The sequence below is a fragment of the Gallinula chloropus genome, assembly GCF_964237585.1.
Source record: "Gallinula chloropus genome assembly, chromosome: 8".
In the NCBI taxonomy this organism is placed as follows: domain Eukaryota; kingdom Metazoa; phylum Chordata; class Aves; order Gruiformes; family Rallidae; genus Gallinula; species Gallinula chloropus.
The window spans coordinates 13373988-13394887 of record NC_140093.1 but is presented as its reverse complement, the minus strand read 5'-3'; the positions used below and the strand labels follow the sequence as shown (position 1 = coordinate 13394887).

The following is a 20900-nucleotide window of genomic DNA, read 5'->3' as shown; positions in this document are numbered from 1 at the left end:
GCCGGGTGCGCTCTTTTTCCTCTTCCCTCCGTTCCCGCCGCCGTGCTCACGGAGCTGGGCGGGGCGGCTCGGCTCTCTCGGCGCCGCCGGAAGCGGCGGAAGGCTTTGGGGAGCGGACGCGGCGGAGAGGAAGTCGCTGAGGTGGACGGAGGTGGCGGCCGCGAGCGACGATGAACAACAAATTCGACGCGTGAGTCGGCGGCGCGGCCCTGCCCGGGGCCCGGAGATGGGGGGCTGCGCGGCCCCGCGCCCGCCGGGCGCTTCCCTCCTCTCTGACTCGGGAGAGACGCGACGAGCCGCGGGGCTGCGCACGGCCCCGTTCCCCCGCTCCGAGCCCGGCCCGGCCCTGCTCGGGTGCTGCTGCCGGGCGCGGGGGGGATGCGCGCCGGAGGGCTGGGGACGGAGGTCCCGGCGGCACAGGCCTCTGGCCGTGGCGGGCATCCCTCGCTGTGCTCCGCCGTGGCGCGGGGGAGAGGTCACGGGCCGCCTTTCGGACCCGTGTCTCGTTCGTCTTTCCCGGGCCTTCGCGGGGAGTGAGGCGGGCGGAGGGGGCTGTGGGGTGCTGGGCGCTGGCGCGGTGTCTGCGCGCCTGAGGGAATGGCTCTGCCGTGGGTAGGGGCGTGGGGAGCTGGCAGGAGGGAGTCAGCGCAGTTACAGTAACAGGTGTGGCGTTTGCCTCCGGAGCGGTTCGGAACCTTAACACTGTAGCTGGGGCTTTCCATGGCGGCTCAGTATCTAGTGCAACCTGCTTCAGTTTGTTCTAAAAAGACATTTTGTTGCTTGTTTGTGCTGGAAAGGGGGTGCCTAAGATGCCTCTGTGTGTTGCGGAAAGTAGATTTCCAAATGCTGATGGCCCTTGTGCCCTGGAAGAGTCCTGGGCAGCAGAGGCTGCTGGGGCTTGGTGTGAACCTTCTCAGCTGTGTGATGTAAAATCTACTCTCTCTCTTCTTTTTCTTTGTCAGATTGAAAGATGATGATAGTGGAGACCATGACCAGAACGAGGAAAATAACACACAGAAAGACAGTGAGAAGGAAAAGAGCGATCGAGAGAAGCCGCAGAGTACTACCAAGAGGAAGGTGTGGTGCTGGCATCTGGATTCTGTCACTAGGGCATGATGTGGAAATGCTAGAGAGCTGGCCCTCAGTTCAGGGAGAAGGAAAATGTGTCTCGGTGGGCTGTGGTCGCTTAATGCGCTCTTCCTGTTGTAGTGAAGACAGAAGGGCTGCATTAGCCCTTGGATAATTTGCTGCAGCTTTTGGAGGTGTATATTCTGAGGGGTGAATGCTTCCTTCACAAACACAGCTCATATTCTGCCAGGCTTTTGAACAGAAAGCAGAAATAAAGCTTCTTCCCCCACCACCCTTTTTTTTTAATTTAAGAAGGAGGGGGAATGGGTGATGTTGCAGCTTGCAATTGATCTAGCAGGCTGTGTTTGTGCTCCTGGAATAACCCTTAAGACGGATCTCTGTGAGTGTAGTGTAGCCTGGTTAAGAAGGCATGTATCCATCCTGGTGTGTTTTCTGTAATCTTAGCAAAATTATTCTGTCTAAAGTAATGCTATCCTTATAAACATACCATAGACAAGAGGAAAGATTCAAGCCCTCGTTACTCCTGTGACAACATCAAGTGATAGAAGATGAGAGCTTTATGTTGGTTGTTTTTTGTTGTTGGTTTGTTGTTTGGTATTTTTTCCTGTCAGTTTTTAGTCTTTGGTAATGTGTTCTTGTTAACCTCTTTTATGCTCATTTGGAGTATATTTTTAATCAGAGGTGGATGTTTTGGAAATTGAAAAGTGGTCAGAGCCCACTGCTAGGCACGGGTTCTGCCAAAGGTGATGTAACGAGTTCTGAGCCAGACTTACCCTCCCAGAGTGGTAGGGTGTTGGTTGCTTGAGGGAGTTGGAGTCACCAAAGAGTTATAATTGCTTTTGAATCATGATTTAGTGTAAATGGGTTTTGTTCTTCCCAGGAGAGAGTGTATTTTTTTTTCCTTAATTTGCAAAAGTGAAAACTCTTGCATTGCCCTTTCCAGTTTGTCTCCTTTCTCCTTTTGAGATAGGAACAGCTAAAGGCTAAAGGCAGATTTCACAACACTGCCCGTAATAGTTATGATATGACAGTTGCTTTGTGACGGTCTCCTGAGATTATTTCTTTAGCCACCCCTGCACTGCAGGTCTCCAGTGTCCTATGAAACATCAGTTGCTGTTAGTCTAATCATCCATTTCAGATAATCAACAGAGATAGTATTTTTCTGTAAAGGTGAGGATTTGCTTTATAGTCTGTGGGGGGTGGGACTTCTGTTGACTTCTGATGCTGTGAATGTAGTTGTTCCCACTCCCCTTTCAGAGGAGGGTAGAAGGGGCAAGCAGGCTTTTCTCTCCCGCAGGCTGTTGTCCCGGGGCCAGCCGAGCACCCCTTGCAGTATAACTACACCTTCTGGTACTCCAGACGAACGCCCGGGAGACCCACCAGCTCCCAGAGCTACGAGCAGAACATCAAACAGATCGGCACCTTCGCCTCCGTGAGTATATCCCCCCTGCCCTGCTGTCACCTGGGCATGGCACAGGCATCCTGGCTGCCTCACTCCCTCTCTGCCAGGCCTGTGTGCGTGCAGGCTGTGCTGCTCTTGTCAGGGAGGGGAGTGATTTGCCATGTCTTACGTGTGAATTCTTGAATTACCTACGGCAGGTGACGTGTCTTAATCGGTTCTGCTCTGCCCTGTGCTAGACATCTGTCCCTGCAGTAATGGTGGTAGCTGGAGTAACAACAGGGAATGAAAAGAACTTTGTGTAGCTTAAATCTGCTAGCTGGAGCAGAACTTGACAGGCAAGCAAGAGAAGAAAGGAAAAGCCTTTCTGGATGCAATGTAGATGTGAGGCAAAGGCTGTACACCCCCCACACACACACTCCTGCTGCTTTCCCCTGGCTGTATTTCCACCATAAAGACAGTGTAGAACAAGCATCTGTTGTGCTCTGTGTACAGGCCCATTGTCTGTCTGGAAGTGATGAGTGAGGTGCAGTTTGTTGCAGTGAAGTTCATTAAAAGGCAAACTGCTCTCCCTTTTCCCTTCCCCCCTTTGTGTTTGTTTATTCCTGGAATAAATTGAGCATATCCTGGAAAGGCAGCTTTGGGTTGTTGCATGGGACTGGCAGTGTAAAACTGTCATTAAGATCCCAAGATACATATGCAAAACATGTTTCTGTTGTAGAGGCGCCACATACCATGTCATACTGTTGTCAACACTAGGAAGGCTGTTGGCTGCTTTCTTTTAGGTTTTTTAAGATCTGGTATTTTGTCCAGATTTTTCAAGGTCCCTCCCAAATGTTAATTCTGCCCACAAGTAAGTACATTCTGTAACATGAGAATTTGTAAAAATATCCCCTTGATCCTTTCTGGAGGCTGCAATAATACACCTCTCCAAGCACCTGGGTTGTGTTACTGCATCCACACAGGACACGGGTGGGAAGAGGAGCTCCATGCCTATCATCTGTAGCTCCTGCTCCTTTTCTTCAGTGAATGAAAAATGTGGCTACAGAATGATGATCTGGCAATACAGAATCACAGAATGCTTCAGGTTGGAAGGGACTTCAAAAATCATCTGGTTCCAACCCCCCTGACTCTTGACCAGGTTGCCCAAATCCTCATCCAACCTTAAACACTTAGAGGCATGGAGCTTCCATAACCTCTCTGTGCAACCTGTTCCAGTGCCTCGCCATATAACTTCTCAATATGTTAAATCAGTGTAAGCTTTACATTGATTTTTAGCTCCTTAGGAAGAGAAACTACACGTTCTGTTGTGTGCTGTATGCTGCAAAGAATTTGGGGGTGGTGGTGTACGTCGGAGGTACTGGAGTTCAGTCAGGATGGAGAGACTGGCCCGCAGGTCCAACAATGTGTTTGGATCCAAATTCTGTTGAAGGAGGAGCTTGTGCTCTGAAGCACAAGCTTCAGAAAATGACCTGAGCCTAAATAGGGGCTCGGGTTTGTTTACTTTTCCATGGGAAGCTGTGGAAGCCTCTAGGCGCTGGCCGCTAGAGGGCATGTGCGCTTGGCGCAAGGACGTGATTCCCACACTGCGTCTGGATGTGTCGGACCGAAATAGATTTGTTTCTGACCCCACCTCAGGCTTGGTTCATAATTTCATGGGCTGTAAAAGCAAATTCCTGCTTGGTTGGCAGAAGTCGGGGATTGGAACGGAATTCCAAGTGCTGACCAAGTCATTAAGGTCTCTGATAAAGTACCCAGGGTGGTGTCTGACCCCTCCGCTTTCACTGCTGGGCTGCTTAATTGCTATTGTCTTATTGAGTAGAGTCCTCTTAGTGGAAATTAGTATAATCTCTTCCAGTGACTTGTTTTGTTTTAAAGATCCAGCCTCTCGAAAATCCTTTCTTATCCCCAGAATCTCCAAGGATAAATATGTTATTTTTAAGAATTAGGGAAGATAATTCCCTTTGCCTTCTGGCCAGATGGTCTGAAATAACACAGGGGTGCCAGTATGGAAATCGTTCGAAGTGAAGTGGTCCAAGTGGCAGATTGTAAAAGCAAATAAGAGGTATTTAAATAAAAGCTTGGAATGGTATCTTCAGATCTTAAACCAGCACCAGAATGTGTCTTTTAGTTTTAAAACCTGGATAGAGTAAAATTAAATTTTAAAAAGTCTCATTTGGAGGCTCCTGCTGTCTCCATGGTCGCAGAGGGCAGCGGTTAATGCAGGGCTGGTGTGTGTTGTGTTGAGCACTTGACTGTACCTGACATGCTTGAGGCTGATTGAAAGTTTGAGCAGTAGGATTTACAAGATCTGTTTGGAACTGTTCTCCAGAGCAGCAGTTATATTAGCACTGATTTCTTTAGACAAGCACCAGGTGACTTTGGAGGCACCTGTTGAATATTTCAAGTCAGAAATAGACACCCAAGCTCTGATCTTTCTGCTGCCTTCTGGGCATCCTAATCATGACCTCATGACAAGAAAGTAGAACTGAGGTGGCTCTGGCCAGCTGGTGTGGAAAGGGAACGTGGTTTTGGTAGGAATCTTGGCTGTGAACAGTTTGAGCAGCCTCATTGTGTGGTTCATGTTGTTGCAGGTGGAGCAGTTCTGGCGGTTTTACAGTCACATGGTACGTCCTGGGGACCTGACAGGCCATAGTGACTTCCATCTTTTCAAAGAAGGGATCAAACCCATGTGGGAGGTGAGTTGGAACTCTCATTTCTGCCTTGATATTCTCAGAGAGTGTTCTGGAGAGAACCTGCAGTGAAGGGACTCTTGTCATTAAATGACACTCCAGGCTTCTCTTGGGTGCAGTCCTTTCTTCTGGGTTTCCTGTAAACTTGTCCTCAGAACTCTGTCCTGTGTAACCTCGCAGTCCTGTGACCTGCTGGCAGAGGAGAGGGAAGATGCAGGGAGTTGTTAGCTGCATGCCCCACAAGGTCACAGAACTGCCTTTGCCTGTGGGCCCAGAGGATGTCTGGACAGCAGCCCAACGAGGGGGGGATCCCAACTAAGCTCTGTGCCTCCTAATATAGACACTTGCACCTTATTATAGCTTTGCCCAGGGAAAACAGTGTGCAGCTCGTTCTGGACCTCTGTAAGCAGAATTCAACTAAGTGTATAAGGAAACAATCTCCCTTTTTCAGACAAGGAAGAGGTGCATATGGTTAAGAGCCTACAGCTGTATGTAGAGCTGGAGAAGGAAAGAAGACTTAGCCCTTCATGGTGGTGTTGGGGTTGTGGGGTTGTTTTTATTGCAGGGCCCTTAGTTTGCTTCTGTTCATTCCTATCCAAATCTGTTGAAAAAAATAATCTTTGCCCAGCAAATCATTCTCCCAGCTCCTGGCCTGCTTCCAGCAATGACCGGTGCCATCCGCAATATGAGGATTTTATGTGTTGCTCTGAAGTACCTAATTATGCTGCTTGGTCCTGAGAAATTTATATGTGACCCTAGTTGGCAGTTATTTTAAGCAAGGTGTTTTATAGCCAGTTATTGCAAATACAATTCATATAAAATGTTTAACCCTCTTCGGACTCCTCGTGAGCTAGCTGCTCTGATAATGTGTCAACCAAAGAGTACACGAGTTAGTGATGCCAGAATTTCTGTAGAACACTTCCCTGTAGCTGTTTGAAGATGGAGGTGGAGAGATTCTTTGCTTTTTAACTTCTCACCCCGCTCCCTCCTTGTTTTTGTAGAAGAGGACCTGGGATCTTGCCGCTGGCCTTCCCTTTGCTGCTCGCTTTGTAGGGCTTTTCTTTATGTGCCTTTCTCTTCCAGACTAATCCTTACTTGCTGTCATTCTTGTAGGCACATGTATGCCTGTGTGTAGCTCTGGTCTCTTTCTGGATCCATCTGTGCCTTTTCTGGGTAAAGTTGGAAGCACTGAGCATAATGTTCCCTGGTGATTTACTGGTCTGCATATCATTATTATTCTGGTAAAGGGAAATCAAATGCTTGACTGAACCAAAGCTTGTGTAACCTGAAAGAAAACTAACAATAACCATAAAACACACAATACAGCATCCACCTCCCAATCACTGTTCTCTTTCTAGCCTTGAACCTGCTTAAGGCACCTTTGAAATACTTTGAGCAATACCATTTTCTGACCCCTGTTAATTTTTGTGGGAAGCTTGAGGAGTTAAACCCAACTCCCTGCGGAAAGGCTGAAGCCTTAGATGGCGTAACTCAGAGTGTGATGTTCACAGCTTGGAAAACAAGGACACTTAATCAGAAAGTAGTTTGCATCTCATGGGAGTATAGCACATTCCTAGAACTTGTGTGGATTTGGATTCTTCACCGTGCATGTGGCTGCTGTTGTGCTTTGAGGTTCGCCCAGCGCACTCTCTGTTCAGTACAGGCTTTAGCACATACCTGGAAACTAGGAGTCTGTTGAATGCTGCTGGCACTTCCATGTTTGCTCAGAATTGCTTCCTTAGCACCTGCTGTCTCTGAGAGCACACAAATGTTTCATGTTACCTGATCCCTAGAGAAGCTTTAATGATAAAATAAAGTCTGTTATGGTTCATTAAGAAGGGTTGTGCTGCCTTTCCTAGCATCTTTAAGGCATGTCCTGGCTTGGCAGAGAGGATTGCTGGTGATTTGGACAGGGATGTCCTGTGTTGTGCAGTCCCCTCTGAGTTACCCTTTGTTCTGTGATTCTGTCCTAGATTTGTCTTCCCTTTCCCTTTCTAACTGCCACCTCTTTGGCTTGCTCCTACCTCCCTCTCTCTGGTTTTGGATGGAATTTGTTTCCATCTCACCTTGTAAGATTTCCCAGCTACAGTATCGTACAGGAGAATGCCACAGCCTTCTGCAGAGGAGGAGCTGCTGTTTGACATAGGTGTGCGTTCTGTGAACCTGGGGAGTCTGTAGCAGGTTTTGGCTCTTTTTCAGGTGCAACAAACACCATCACAATACGGAGGTGATAGACTCGGTGCTCAGCATGAATCTTTATTCTTTTGCCTAATTTTTTGTCATTTCCCTGGGTCACTGCAGTCTGGAACAAACATTCAGCTGTCAGTGGTTCCCAGAGAACAGACTGGTCCTTTTTGTGGTAACACAACTTAGCCCATTCTTGGAAACGTGTAAGGAATGTGCTTACTGACTTTTCACTTGCTTTGAAATACCACTTTGCAAACCCTTTCCCTGCCTTCCATGTTCTGTCATGAGCGATTTTTCCTGTGTTACAAGCAGAACTACACACACAGGGGATCAGACAAAGGGGAAATCAGTCTCGGGTTTTGGAAGAGTTTTAGCGTCCAGCTTGTCTCTGGTTCTGTGTACAGGTTAGTAGGCTGGTGTTACGCTTTGCTGGTGGGATCAAAATGCTAGAGCTCAGGTCTTCAGTGCATAGAGCTTCGTCTGGGATGCTGAGAGTCATTGTTTCAAATTCCTTTTGTTCAAAGTAAGTGGTATACCTCTGTCTCTGCTTGTATGGGGGAGAAGCGAAGTGCTCTTGCTTGAAAATACCTCCATTCTGTCCCTTGCCCCACCCAATCAATATCTGCTCCTGTCTGTGGCTCTGCTGTCTTGTGGGAAGCAGAAAAACAGCTAGAAGGAAACAAATCGATTTCTTGCCCCTCTTCCTAGGATGATGCCAACAAAAATGGTGGTAAATGGATTATCCGTCTGCGAAAGGGCTTAGCATCACGATGCTGGGAGAATCTCATTCTGGCAATGTTGGGAGAACAGTTTATGGTGGGGGAAGAAATCTGTGGGGCAGTTGTCTCTGTCCGATTCCAGGTAAGCGCTTCTGAGAACGGGCACGTACTTGCGTTTGGCAGGGCTGCAGAAAGTACCATCTGTTCACCCCTCCCCTGCCTTTCTGTAGGAGGATATTATCTCGATATGGAACAAGACAGCCAGCGACCAGGCCACGACAGCCCGGATACGCGACACGTTACGAAGAGTGCTCAACCTACCTCCCAACACCATCATGGAATATAAAACACACACCGACAGCATCAAGTACGTGCGGTGGCAGGGGGAGGGCCTGCTGCTGGCTGCATGCGTGCTTGAGCAATTTAATGCCGGTTGCAAGAATGGAGAGGAGCGCTGGTGTGCGCTGGGGCTGTTCGCTGCGAGCAGGAATACAAACAGCAGCCATCCTTGCCAGTGTGGCTTTGAAAGCCAAATGTCTGTGTCATTACTGTGCTGCTGTTAGGGACGTTGGGTTCTCATAGTACAACCTTTCTTTCTTTTCCTTTGAGTAAGTGTAGGGTCCTGGGCTTTGTTAGGAATCCACCCAGCCTGTCACCTGGGAGATGGGCAGCCTGGTGTGGGACTGTGGCTTGCTGTATTCAAAGACAAGATTGCAGCGTGGTGGTGGTGAGGGGGGGGGGGAACGACACGACAAGATCATTTGAATAAATAGAGATTCTGTGGAATAAAGTGCGGAAGCTAACGGGGATTTATAGTGCCATTAGACTTATAAATGGTCTTGGGAAAGTGCTGTGTGAATTTACAGTGCTGTACAAATGATTTCTAATCATAATAAACGTCGTATATTAAGTCTTCCAGGCCCTGGTGACAGAGGCTCTTTAACAAGACTAGAAGATCATGGTACACAGAGAGGACAGCTGTATTTTTAAATAAACCTATTATAGCCTACCATGCCAGGCCATTCAGGGTGACTTTTATTTCCCACAAAGTGACGAAAAATTGCATATATAGATATTAGCTAGAGGTTAATCATGCCATTTTTGGGTCTTTTTTTTTTTCCTTAAGCTTATTTTAAACCAATACAGTGATTAGGTCGTATTGGTTAAATTAACACTTGAAAAGGTGTACACAGAAAAAGAAGTGAAACAAATTAATAAGACATGGATAGAGCAGTGAGCTTTCTAATCTAGCCTGTAATCAAGGTGCAGGTACATTTCATGACTTCCTTTCATTATGGGAGCCTGTCCTTTCTGCATAATCACCCTGTCATCAGCGTGCTGTCATACAGTTCGCTGAGATCAATCCTGTTTTTAGCAGACAGCTAGCTTCCAGTTGTGGCCAATTTTGAGTGTGGGTCACTAGCAATAATACAGAGGTCTCGTTTAAATTGCCTATAGGCATCTAGTGTTCTATGTGGCCCTCCTTCCTGTGTGCGTGGGAAAAAGAAGGGAAGGAGAAATTATTGTTATTAAACTGAATCTTTTCCAGGCAGCTTTGGTTTCTGAAAGTTCCCACTTCTGGTGAAATTCCGTATTCCCCCGCTTTTGCCGGTGACGTTTCTGATGCACGTGTTGCCAGGAGAGGGCACTATCGACTCTGTCCGAGCTCTGAGATGGCAAAACGCTTGTGTGGATAGACAACGGGATATTTTACTCCTGCTCAACTGTAGCAGACTGCAGGCTGTGGTGAGGCAGCTTTGTGGCGTGAGGAGGGAGATGTTTGACTTCTCTCAGTCTCTGTAGGGAAATCTGTGTCCTGAGCCACCTGTCCGAAGCTGCGGTGCTGGTGGTTCACGTAGCGAGTTTAGACTGGAATTGGTGTGGCCTTTCCCTGACAAGCACCTGCCACCGGTGCTCCCCAGGACAGAGAATGCTGCTGTAGCAATGTTTGTAACTGTTCTTGCTCTGGCACCTTGAGTGGTGATGATATGGAAGTAAGACCACCTACTGCCCTACAACAATGTAACAGGCCATTCTTGCTGCCCTCTCTTCCTGCACAGCATCAGAGTTTCATTTTGTGCTGCTGAGTATGGTGTGCACTGAGCTTGTCCAAGAATAACAGGTGTTGGAGGAACCGTGTTCAGGAGCTCAGATTACAACTGGGAGCAGTTCTTAGGTAAGGGCAGACTGGCTTGTCTCCCACTTACTCTTCTGTGTGAGGAGGGACAGTCAGGAGTTGGTTTGATGGCGTTCTAGTGAGGTAGATCTAAGCAATTAACCTTCTGCCACGAAGGGGATTGTGAGAGCTCTTTTTCTTCCCCCATCGCCTCGCTTGAGCTGCAGCAGTCTGATTGCAGTGCTGTCCAACACCTCCTTCTAATGGCACTGGTGTAAATTCAGAGTGGAACTGCTTGTCACTGGAGTTTGTGTAGTGACATGTGGACCGACTCCTTGTGCCTTTCTCGCCTGGTACAGCAGGCAGCAAGCAGCAGCAGCTGCAGGAAGGTGACGGTGCCTGCTTTGTTGACAGAGGAGAGCAGGGACAGCCCCAGCTTTCAATCTGACTCTGCTTGGCTATGCTTCATATCATTAAGGTTCTCTCACTAATGAAGAATCTCTTGTGTAACTGGTTCTATCCTCCATAAAGTCTGGCTGCTTTTCCTCACCCATCTATCAAGCCCTGTTGAAATACTGTCCGTCATGAATAAACTCCACTTATGCTGCGCATGTACCATGTGATTTATGACTCGGGAGTGCTTTCTAGCCAGCACTCTATATTCACACTCTGGCTGTGTTTTATGAAAGGCTCTAATGGAAGAGCAGTGCTGTAGGCTTTGTCAGGGCTGCCTTTCTAGGGGGGCTCGTGGCATTTTTCATTTGTATGGGCTGCATCTCTCCACTAGAGCTCTGCTCATGTGCAGGGTTTGATTGGCATTGATTGTGCTTCGGGGAAGGGAGCACGTTTAGCAAGAAAAGAACAGGCGTTTCTCAAAACCTTGACTTTTAGGTAGTGAATTGACCTGGATTAGCTTTTGACACACTGTAAATGAACACTTCTCTGGAAATTGCTAGCATGCCCCTCACTGTGGAACCTGAGCCCTGTGTTTCAGGTTTTATATATTCCCTTTGTGATGATGCATTTCACATTAACTCATTTTTAGGCACCATTTTTCATGAGTTGTCAGTGAGGCTGCAGCCCCCTTTGTTTCAGAAAGCGGTGGTGCTGCCAAGCTGCGTTTCAAAAGTATCTGTTGCTTCACAGCTATTCCAAGGAGCTATTCTGCATTCTGTCCTTTTTGCTCTCAGTGGTGGGGCTTGTGCATTTAGCTAGATAAGCAGATCTTTCATTGCAATTTTCCTGTGTTTGTCCTTTCTCTTGCTCGTGATATTGACAAGCTGCCTAAATCCCAGCGAGTGGAAGGGTCAGCCTAGTCTGTATTAATTTCCAATCTTGCTAGAAGAGCCAGAGCAATCTCTTGGACTCTGCTTAATTCCAGGGGATTTATAGTACCTTAGATGTTACAGTGCTGAGCACCTGAAAAGAACATATGTGACATTTTGTGGGCTACCTCGTTTCAGTAGCTGGAGAGAAATCGCTTCTCTTTGTTCCCTCAGAGGTGGACGGAGAGGTGTACTTAGATGTAGTACCAGAACCACTTCATAGGTTCTCCTCATCAGCATCATTAACCTTGGAGGTGACATGGTTGAGCGAACAGTGCACTGTGGACAGTGGCATTCCCTGTGGTTTGGAATTACGGGGAAAAAAAGAATGACCTCTTACTTTTGCTGCCCTAGGAGGTGCACTGTGCTCTTTTGGAAAGCATAATATTGCTGACCACAGCCTGGCCATGTCTCAGTGAAGCCACTGAAAATACTCAGGCGTCTGTGGTGGGTGAGCAGTTGGGAGAGGGCTGGAGGGGAAGCGATTGCTGAAGTTTGATGTTTGAGCATTGCAGCCTGAAGTGCCTGACTGTCTTGCATACACCTCTGCTCTACCTGGGGTTATCAGCCTTTCTTTTCTGCTCTGATAAGCATATGGTTCATGAACAACTCCTGTGTGGAGAGCTCTCACCTGCAGAACCATCCAGGAATCCCAGGCAAATTCAGCACCAGGAGAGACCAGACCTGTGGCTGGATAGCAGGGTGCCGCTGAGCTGGCTGGACTGGAAATACTTTGGTTACTCTGTGACTTTATGGATCGTCCTGTCAGCTCTGAAGCAAGGCTGCTTTTTCCAAAAACAAAGCTTCAGTTATTTGTAAGTGCCTGCTGCAGTGAGAGCTGAGCAGGGTATAAAACTCTGCTTCCCTTTCAAAGTCACCACTGATAACTAATGGGACGGCTCGAGTAAATGAGAAGAATAGTTGATCTTAATAGGGCTGGTACTGGGTTTGTTTCACTGCAGGCAGCTGGAGGAAATGGCCTTGGGCTGTATTTTATCTAGGAAACAAGCAGCTGCCCTATGGAGGGGATAAGGGTATGCACTGTAAGAAGAGTGCAGGGGCAAGGTTCTGAGCACAAAAAGTGAGGAATGACAAGAAAGAGCAATGAGTAAGAAGAACCTCTGGAAGTGGCAGGTGTTTGGCAAGATCCATGTTTGTGAGACAGTAAACTGGTGGTGGGGTCTCTGTGAGAAGCCTCCCTTGCTCTTACATCAGAGTTCAGCTAATTCTGTAACTCTGCCGTGGTTTTATAGTGCTGTTTCCCATTTGCTTGCTAATTTCCAAGACCTTAGAAAAACTCAGTGCTGCTATCCTAGTTGTCTTTCACTGTATCTTAAATGGTGTGGGCAAGCATGACCTTGTCTAAAGTCAGATGGTTTGCAGATGGGATCCATACACACTGTCTGATGCCAGTCAGTAGCAGGCAGGTTGCTTTGGATCTTGTCAGCTTTAGAGACCTGCGTTGTTTCACCCTTAGTCCTTCCAGTTTGAGAGCAGGAATAGCTAGAGGAGAGTGGTGAGGTTCCAGATCTGATAGCTGTCCTCTTCTCCTGTAAATCTCTGCAATGCTGGCTTAATTCATTTATCACTCCATTCTCCAATTCCAGTAATATTTCCAGGTGCTGCAAGTCTTAAGAGCACTTCCGTAGGCCTGGGCTTCGAAGTGATGGATTCATTGATCCGTTCTCTGTCACTGCAGTATGCTTTATTCAGAAACGTCCATGGCTTTGTAAAAGGCTCCCTTGTCTTGGTGGCCTGTCTCATACCAAAGAAGTGATTATACCCTATTTATTTCATGTTTCATTTCAAGGAGGTCGGTTCAGATGTGTTCATTTCAAAGTCATCATGGCTCCCCTGTTTGCCTTTGCTACAGAGAGCCTTATTTCAGGCTAGAAGAATACACTAGATTGGGGGGGGGGGGGGTTTAATTACTGGTTTTCAGGCCTGTCATGAATTTCTTGACTGGCTTTGAGCAAATCCCAACCACTCTGATAGAACATGGGGAGCACCTGGGAAGAGGCTGTGTTACTCTGAACACCATACCTGCAGGGTGTAACAAGTAGTCAGCGTGCTGGGAGGTTGTGTGTGGGTGAGCAGATGGGACAGACCTTGGTGACATGTGAGGGTAGCTCTGTCTCCTTTTTTAGCTGGGGAAGAAGATGGTAAGGAGAGAGGGCTGTGCAGGGAAATACTGAAAGGGAACTGCTGAGATGTCAAGATCAGGGATGGTTGGAGAAAACAGCTAGTACTTCTTGCATAGTGGTGACTTGGAAAGTCCCTTGAAGCTGCTGTGGCTGCTCTTCCTCTTTTTCCTGGGATCTCCAATGGTGACACCTTCTTTGCTTTTATTTTATCACCCCAACTTACTTGATGGGGATGAATGGAGCTCAGTCTGGGTCCTGACCCTGGGCAGTGGGGCAGAAAGTGGGTTATTTCAACAGTTGTGGGTCAGGAGTGAGTGTGGAAGCTCAGCTCTGGCTGGCTTTATTTAGCTTGCTAGTGTTTCCATTTCCCATCTGTTCAATGGGAATAACCTAAGTGTTGGGGATCAATTCACTGAGTATCTGATTGCCACGCAGACAGTATAGCAATAAGGTACTAAAAATGTCTATACATAAAAATAACCTCTTAGATTCTCTGGCACTGTGCCTTTGGCACGTCACAGGTCGTAAAGATTCTGCCAGACAAAATTAACTGGCAGCCTTGCTCAGTATGGAGTGGAGAGCAGTTTGCTCTGCTAGCAGAGTTTAGGTACATTAGGGCAGACACATCCTGGTGGATTTTTTTCAGTCAAGTCAGCAGATAGTTGGAGTAATTAGTACTATAATATGTATAAGGGTCTTGGCTTAAAAATTCTTGGCTGGAAGAGCTTTTTCTCTATGTCTGTGAGAAGGACTTGGCAGCTTGAAGGGCTGTGTGCATGATGTTATTGGGATGTTGGAACAGGGAACTCCTTGGTTTGAAAGGGGTAATAAATTACCGATTATGTTGACAAATAATCTGCCCTTATGTCCTTTCTGCAGAGAACAGAAGTCATGAGTTTGGGGAGAACTGTGGGAGAAGAAAGAGAGAGCACTTGGGTGATGGAAATGTAGAAGTACAAGGCATGGGAGGATGGAGGGAAGGCATGAAGGTAGAGACTTCAGCAAGGCTGGAGATGTACATAGCTTTCCAACCCGTATTCAGCAGCTAAGGGGGCTTCAGATGGATTTTCTCATCCCCCTAACTTCTGGAGGGGAGGCAGTTGTACCCACTGTGTCTGGTACCATGTGCTGACATAGTTTTCCTTTCTTGGGAAGATTGTGTCTGGGGAGAGTTGGGGGTAATGTTTCCCATTTATAGAAGCCTCTGTACTGCTGCCTTGCTTAGAATTAGCCACTTGTGGGTTTGTCTGTCCTCCATGTACAATGTTACCCTGAATTGCAGATCTAACCTCAGCAATCACCTAGTCCTTCTGCAGATCCATTCACCCTTCCCAACTGAGTGTTGAGGGAGGGCTGGTGTAGCTTTGAGACTCCTGTGGATGACTTCACTTGTCTATCATAGTCAAGATCATGAGGATTTTGAGCTACCATGAATGGAGGGAGACTGAGGAGAAAACCTAGGCAGCTGTAGAGAAGAACTCTCTTAGACCAGCTGATCACCTTAGTAGTTCACAGAAGCCTGTGACTCGGGGAGCTGTGGAGATGTAGTTGCATCTTGGAAGTTTTGTTAGAGCTGTTTTGAACCGGGAAGAACTGGAGGGGGTTTTGCCACTTGGTTCTTACTGGTGGAGCTGAAGTCAGTGAGTGATCTTCAGGATTTCACCTTCAGTGCTTCTGAGAATGGGTTTGCTGTCCTGTCCGTGGCCTGGGAATGCAGCGTCACAAACAGCAAGCTGCACACCGCTGGGGCAAGCATCTCATTTGTGCTCTCTCTGTTCAGCTCCCAGCAAGGCTGCCTGTGTGTGGTGTGGAGTCTTGCAGGGTACGTGCCAGGCACTCTGCCAGTGTGCTCTGTGTTTATGTGGGCTATGGCTTTGCTAGGAAAGAGCATATGACAACTGAGCTGCTTTCGTGAATGGTGACGAGGCGCTTGACTCTGTGAGGCTCAGGTAAGAGCCAGCCTGGGGCTCCATTTCTGGCTCAGATGGTGACTAATGCAGGATTTCCATTTCCAGACTGCTGTCATGTTGCAGTGGTCTGATGTGGCAATGTAGAAAACAAGAAGTGAGATAGCTTCTAAGTACCAGCAACAAAATCTGCAGGACAGTCTGGGTTTATGACTGACCGGGGGTCCCTTTAAGGCCCTTCCAGCTCCGCGGGACACTCTGGGCTCAGTAAATGGCTTGGCATGAGCTGTAGGCACCAGCACTGTTTTGCTGGGCATGGAGAACTATGAGGTTCTTTGATGTCCCTGATCCCAGAAGATAATAGCCATGCTCACATTAACCTCAGCATCTTTTCCCTGAGAGGGCTTTCAGTATGCTGCTTTCGCAAAACAGACAGCAATTTTTCAGTCTGCTAGCTTCGCCCGTCAGTAACATCCTCCACTGGGGACTGCAGTGTTAGGCCTGTCCCTCTAACTTACCCAAAAAACATTTTCATTTCACATAGCTGTAGTGTTCTTACTGGGACATCGTTAGCAATGCAGGTTTACAATAGGGAACGAGACTTCCAAATAACAATTGGATTCTGCCACCTAATCGAATAATTTTGTGCTAACTAAACTGTGTGGCAGGAAAAGAATCCTCTTTTGGGGGTATTGCTGCAGGTACCCGGTGAAGCATGAGGCCAGAGACTGGCTGAGTTTAACCAGCCAAGGAACGTGATCATCCTCCGGAAAGATGTACCATCGGCTACGTCGTTAGCGATAGGACATGGATATTCCATTGTGACTGGGAAGGTCATACCTGTCTTTGGGTATTAATGTGGCTATATCACCAGCAGCCAGTGGGAACGCTTCATGCCTGTGCAGAACGTTACAGCTGCCTCGCGCTGTCAGATGTTTGGCTGGGTTTTAAGGATGCTTCTATCCACCAGGGCTATCAGAGAATATTGCCTTGCTCTCTGAAGACAAGTGCCTTTCAAACGCCATTGAATGTTTTTGCTCTCGTTAAAAGTTAAGAAGCCTTTGATCTGAAGTGCTGTTTTTTTGTTTTTTGTTTCTTTTTTTTTTTTTTTTTCCCCTCTGGCTTGCCAGGGCCTGGGAGGAGTTTCATGGCCTGGTGAACAGCAGTGGCCGCTGATCGAACGCTCCCCCTCCCTCTGTCACACAGGGTAGGGCCTCATCTTTCTTCCTATGTGACTTCATGGCATACCTCTCAGCTTCCAACTCCTTTCCCGTGGGCTGGCATGTTCTCCTCTTGCCGTGTGGGCCTGGTGGTGGGGTCCATTCTGCTACTGGCTCTTTCCTAAAGGTCAAAATAATTAAATTTATTTTTTTTTTACTGAAGACACCCACATTCACTGTGGTCTGTGTTCACACAGCGTTTTCTGTTGTGGTGCTGTGTGCTATTTTGCTAATGTGTCCTTCCTCTGGGCAAGGCACTTGTATCCCAGACCTGGTCCCAGGAGGCTGAGAGGTATGTCTTCAGCTTGGGTCTGTTGCCTAGGGTTGCCTGTAAGCAGATAAGGAGTGGTAAATGAATGCTAGGCACATCCATGTGATGGATACTGTGAGAGGCGCCTGGAGCTTGGCATACGTGCCTCTGCACTTGACAGTGGGCTGGAGCAGAATAAATTAGTCTGTCAATAAAAGCTTGTTCAGGAAGGACACGCAGGAGCTACTGTATTTAGAAATAATAATGCTGTGGCTAATGAGATGAAACCACCTGCTGCTGGTAGTGGCCACTGACCACGTGCAGACACAGTAGCCAAGGTGAGCTCAGGGCTGTTGTGAGCCTCACAGCTCAGATTGTGTTTCCCCTCCAGTGCCCACTTCCCCGATGGCAGGCCCTCTCCTTGAGAAGGGCTAGCAGGAGGCCTGGCGATGAGAGGTGCGTTTCGTTGTTGCTGCACTGCAAGTGCCAGAGCGGAGGAGCCCGTTGGAAGGAAGCATTACCTTGCCTGGCTCCCACCCATACATGGTGGTATGTAGCTGCTCCAACATGGCCAGACTCTGAGGAGCCACTGGGGAGCCCCAAACCTCCCTCCACAGCTTTGGGCAAGCAGTGTTCTCATATCTTACTCTGAAGGCATGGGTGAAAATAGTACCTATCTTTCCTCACAGATTTGGCTTTTTGTGAGGATCAGTGGTTACAAAATGTTACCCAGGCACCTGGTAGTGTTGTTACTGTTAGGTGACATTCATGTGACCTTCTGGAAGAGGAAACCAGCTCACTTCATGAAATACCAGTCTTGGAAGGCAGAGAATGTGCCAAGTGCATAGGGAAACTGACAGAGTTGATTGAGCTCTTGGCTGTATTGGATTACCTACGCTGAGCAGAGGAGTAGTGAGCAGAGGGCTTGGGCAGCCCAAAAAAGGCAGAAGGAGGAGAAATGTAGAAGCCTGCCTGAGAAAGAGGTAGCCAAATTGTGCTGGCCTCCTGAGGCAGATGAAACAGGTGAAAGTACAGTATGGAATGCTAAACCACTGTTTCAAATTAACCAGAATCCAGTTAATAAATCCCAAATCATGTTCCCAAATGACAGCACAGCCTGCATTGCTGGCAGGTGCAAAGGTGAACCCCAGAATTCTGCTGATGGACTCTAGCATGGTTTTTGCTGTCATGTCATAGCAGAGTAACTTGTTTAACTCCCTTAAGAGTGTGTTTTACCTATTGGTGCTGCTGGCAGGCTCGTGGCGAGCTCTGACACAGGCTCCTGTAACCTGCCCCATCTTCAGTCGCTGCCACGTGCCGCCAGACTGTACAGACGAAGGGAGCGGGCCAGCAGCCAGGTCTTTGTCAGTAGCCCCCAGGCTCACGTGACTCTACTCATGTGAGTAAAAGCTGCTGAACAAGCTCTTCTGTTTTAATGTGAAGGAAACATCCTTTTCAGATCAGATACTCTCTTAAGGTAGGAGACCAGAGAGCTAAACCTGTTGACAGCATGACAGAAGCACCCTAAATACGAGGGACGGAGACAGGAAAAGGTTGGACTGACAGTATATTTCTGCTCCAAGCAGAATTCCCGAGGGAAAATGTTTGGGAAAGAAGAGATCTTGCACATTGCTTAAACACCAGAATCTTAGCAGGGAGGTTTCCAGAGTTTACCATATGCTCTGCTAATGGGAGATGATGTTTTTTAATTCCTGATGAGTGGGGGTGAACCAGGATCTCCCTGTGTTCCAGGTGTTCTGGAGCAGTAGGTTGACTTACATGAAAAGCTTCTAGTTAGAAATCAGATCTGCTTAGGAGGTTTAATGAGCATTGATTTGGGTCACACACTAGGATGGCAACACTGGTAGCCGTGTTGGGTGGAACAGGGGGTGCTGTGATCTGAAGGACTGCACCCTTTAACCTCTTTCTTCCCTCTGTTTTCCAGGGATAATTCAAGCTTTCGAAACACAAAAATCACATTGTGAGAACAAGAGCTGGCACTAAGCTCCTCTCTCCATGTTGAAAGCACTGAGAGGTCTCTCCACCAGTGCCCTCCGACCTCTGAAGGGACTCATGGGCCACTCTCTCGCACTCCTTCTTGGAGGAAGGATCCATCTGAAGCCCTCCAGCAGCGGTGACTGAGGCTGATTTTGTCATACAAACTTTTTTTAGCTGTGGGGCGGCAGGCCAACCTTTCAATTAGCAGCGTGCCTCTGGGGCCACATCTTGCAACACTTTCCTCTCTTTCTCTACATGGCACGCAGGATCTCTGGGATTCTGCCTCGACGTCAGAGCCTTTGGCTGAGGGATACCAGTATTATACATCTCTCTGCGGCTGGGAGGAGCTTCCCAGTTGACAGTCAGCCCTATGGTTTTCAAACACCCCCTTTCAGCTCTGCCAATAAATTATTGGGTCTCTTTGTTTCTTTCAGTCTTTCTCTTTTTTTGATCTGTCTAGAAATCGGTGGGATGGTATTTCTCTAGGCTGTGGGATGGTCCCAGACCTGCTGCTGCCAGTTCCTTAAAGCATCTTCCCCTGAACTGCCCACCTAACATGAAGCAGCAAAGCCCCCCCGAGTGCCAGTGGTGCTAAAACTTCACCATAACTTGTGGAGTTACATGGGCAGAGGAATTAAGAGATGTAACATCCTGCTTAAAAGAAGAGATGGTTGCTTTGGTTTTGCCTTTTCTTTGTACACCTGGTTAGCAGTGCCCTGCACCCAGCGCTGTTGGGTGGGGAGGGGGCAGGATGTGAGGTTCCCTTAAACTATGACAAAGGTGTTTGGTGTTGCTTGGTTGCTGTGACTTGGTCTGTCTCCGTGGAGAGCCAGCAGTGCTGCCTGTGTTGGATCCAAGGAAAGGCTGGATGGAGGGCTGTGCATGCTTCTGGGGTGCACTGAGGTTTGTAAGTCTCCAGTCACATGGAAAACTGGGCCCCAGTTGGTGCAGGAGAAGAAAGTGATGGCCCAGGCTGCTGCTTACAGTGCATGAAAGCTGTGACCAGGAGAGGGGCTGCCAGCGACCTCTCCTTGGGGTGAGGCTGGACTGAAGGGTTGTTGCCTGAAAAGCCACCATGGCTCCAACCCGGATGCCACGCAAACAATAGCAGCTAATTATTTCTTCTCATTCTGCTTGACCACAATGCTAATTGTACTCATTAACAGCTCTTTCCTTGGGGAATTGCACAATTGCCTTTCACTTCTAATAGAGCATTTGTGTGGGGAGGGGAGGCTGTGGCCAGTGATGGGGCACACATCTGCCCTATGTGCTCCGTGCACCCCGAGGAGAGGGGGCTGCTGGCACCATATTGGTTGTGACCATGGAGCTAGCGGCCCGTGTCTGGGACAATTCCCAGCCTTGGGCACCAGGACACCTTCAGCCTCATGATTCCATTTGCAAATTCCTTGTGCTATTACTCCAGTCTAGACTGAAAGCAGCCAGGACTGGCAGAGAAAACGGTCTAAAATAATTCCATCTTCTGAAGGGTTTGTTTTCCACACGGAGGGTGTCAGTTGTGGGCTGTCTCAGGAACCCTTCAGCACACTGATGGTGATGACTAAGTGCTCCCTGTGGTCGGCAGTTTGTGCTGGCTGGCACCTGGCTGGGTGGGGAACAGGGCACTTCCCCAGGCTGTGGCATCTCTCTGTGTTTCTCAAGACCCCACGGTCCTTTTCCTGCTATTGCCACTTGTTTGTCACCGTCTCTCAACCAAATGCTCTTTCCCAGGCGCAGTTTGTTTTCCCCACTGCGATCAGGTACCACTACGGCTGCTACTTAAAATTCCTTTTAAATACAACTCTCCCCTGCTGCTCTCCAGTATTTGTTAGGGGGGATTTAGTTGTAATTACATT

At 48.0% G+C, this 20900-nt stretch overlaps 1 protein-coding gene across 2 annotated transcripts; it reads left to right on the top strand.

The window, feature by feature from the left end:
- The first annotated feature begins 151 nt into the window (after positions 1 to 151).
- Positions 152 to 19480, top strand: EIF4E2 (eukaryotic translation initiation factor 4E family member 2). Of its 2 annotated transcripts, XM_084267668.1 has the most exons (8): positions 152 to 190; positions 963 to 1077; positions 2387 to 2521; positions 5083 to 5187; positions 8077 to 8229; positions 8318 to 8454; positions 16710 to 16786; positions 18995 to 19480. In XM_084267668.1, the coding sequence occupies exons 1-7, from the start codon at positions 171 to 173 to the stop codon at positions 16753 to 16755; spliced, it is 711 nt and encodes a 236-aa protein (XP_084123794.1). In that variant the 5' UTR covers positions 152 to 170; the 3' UTR covers positions 16756 to 16786; positions 18995 to 19480. The 2 variants fall into 2 exon arrangements, with proteins under 2 accessions (XP_084123794.1, XP_084123795.1); XM_084267669.1 differs by lacking the exon at positions 16710 to 16786.
- Positions 19481 to 20900: the final 1420 nt, after the last annotated feature.

What these genes read in the sequence shown, in the direction of transcription:
- EIF4E2 (XM_084267668.1), top strand. Translation starts at nt 171, where the DNA reads ATGAACAACAAATTCGACGC. An exon ending in TTGTCTCTGTCCGATTCCAG is followed by an intron (nt 8,230 to 8,317) that starts GTAAGCGCTTCT and finishes GCCTTTCTGTAG; the next exon opens with GAGGATATTATCTCGATATG. An exon ending in ACACACACCGACAGCATCAA is followed by an intron (nt 8,455 to 16,709) that starts GTACGTGCGGTG and finishes CTGGCTTGCCAG; the next exon opens with GGCCTGGGAGGAGTTTCATG.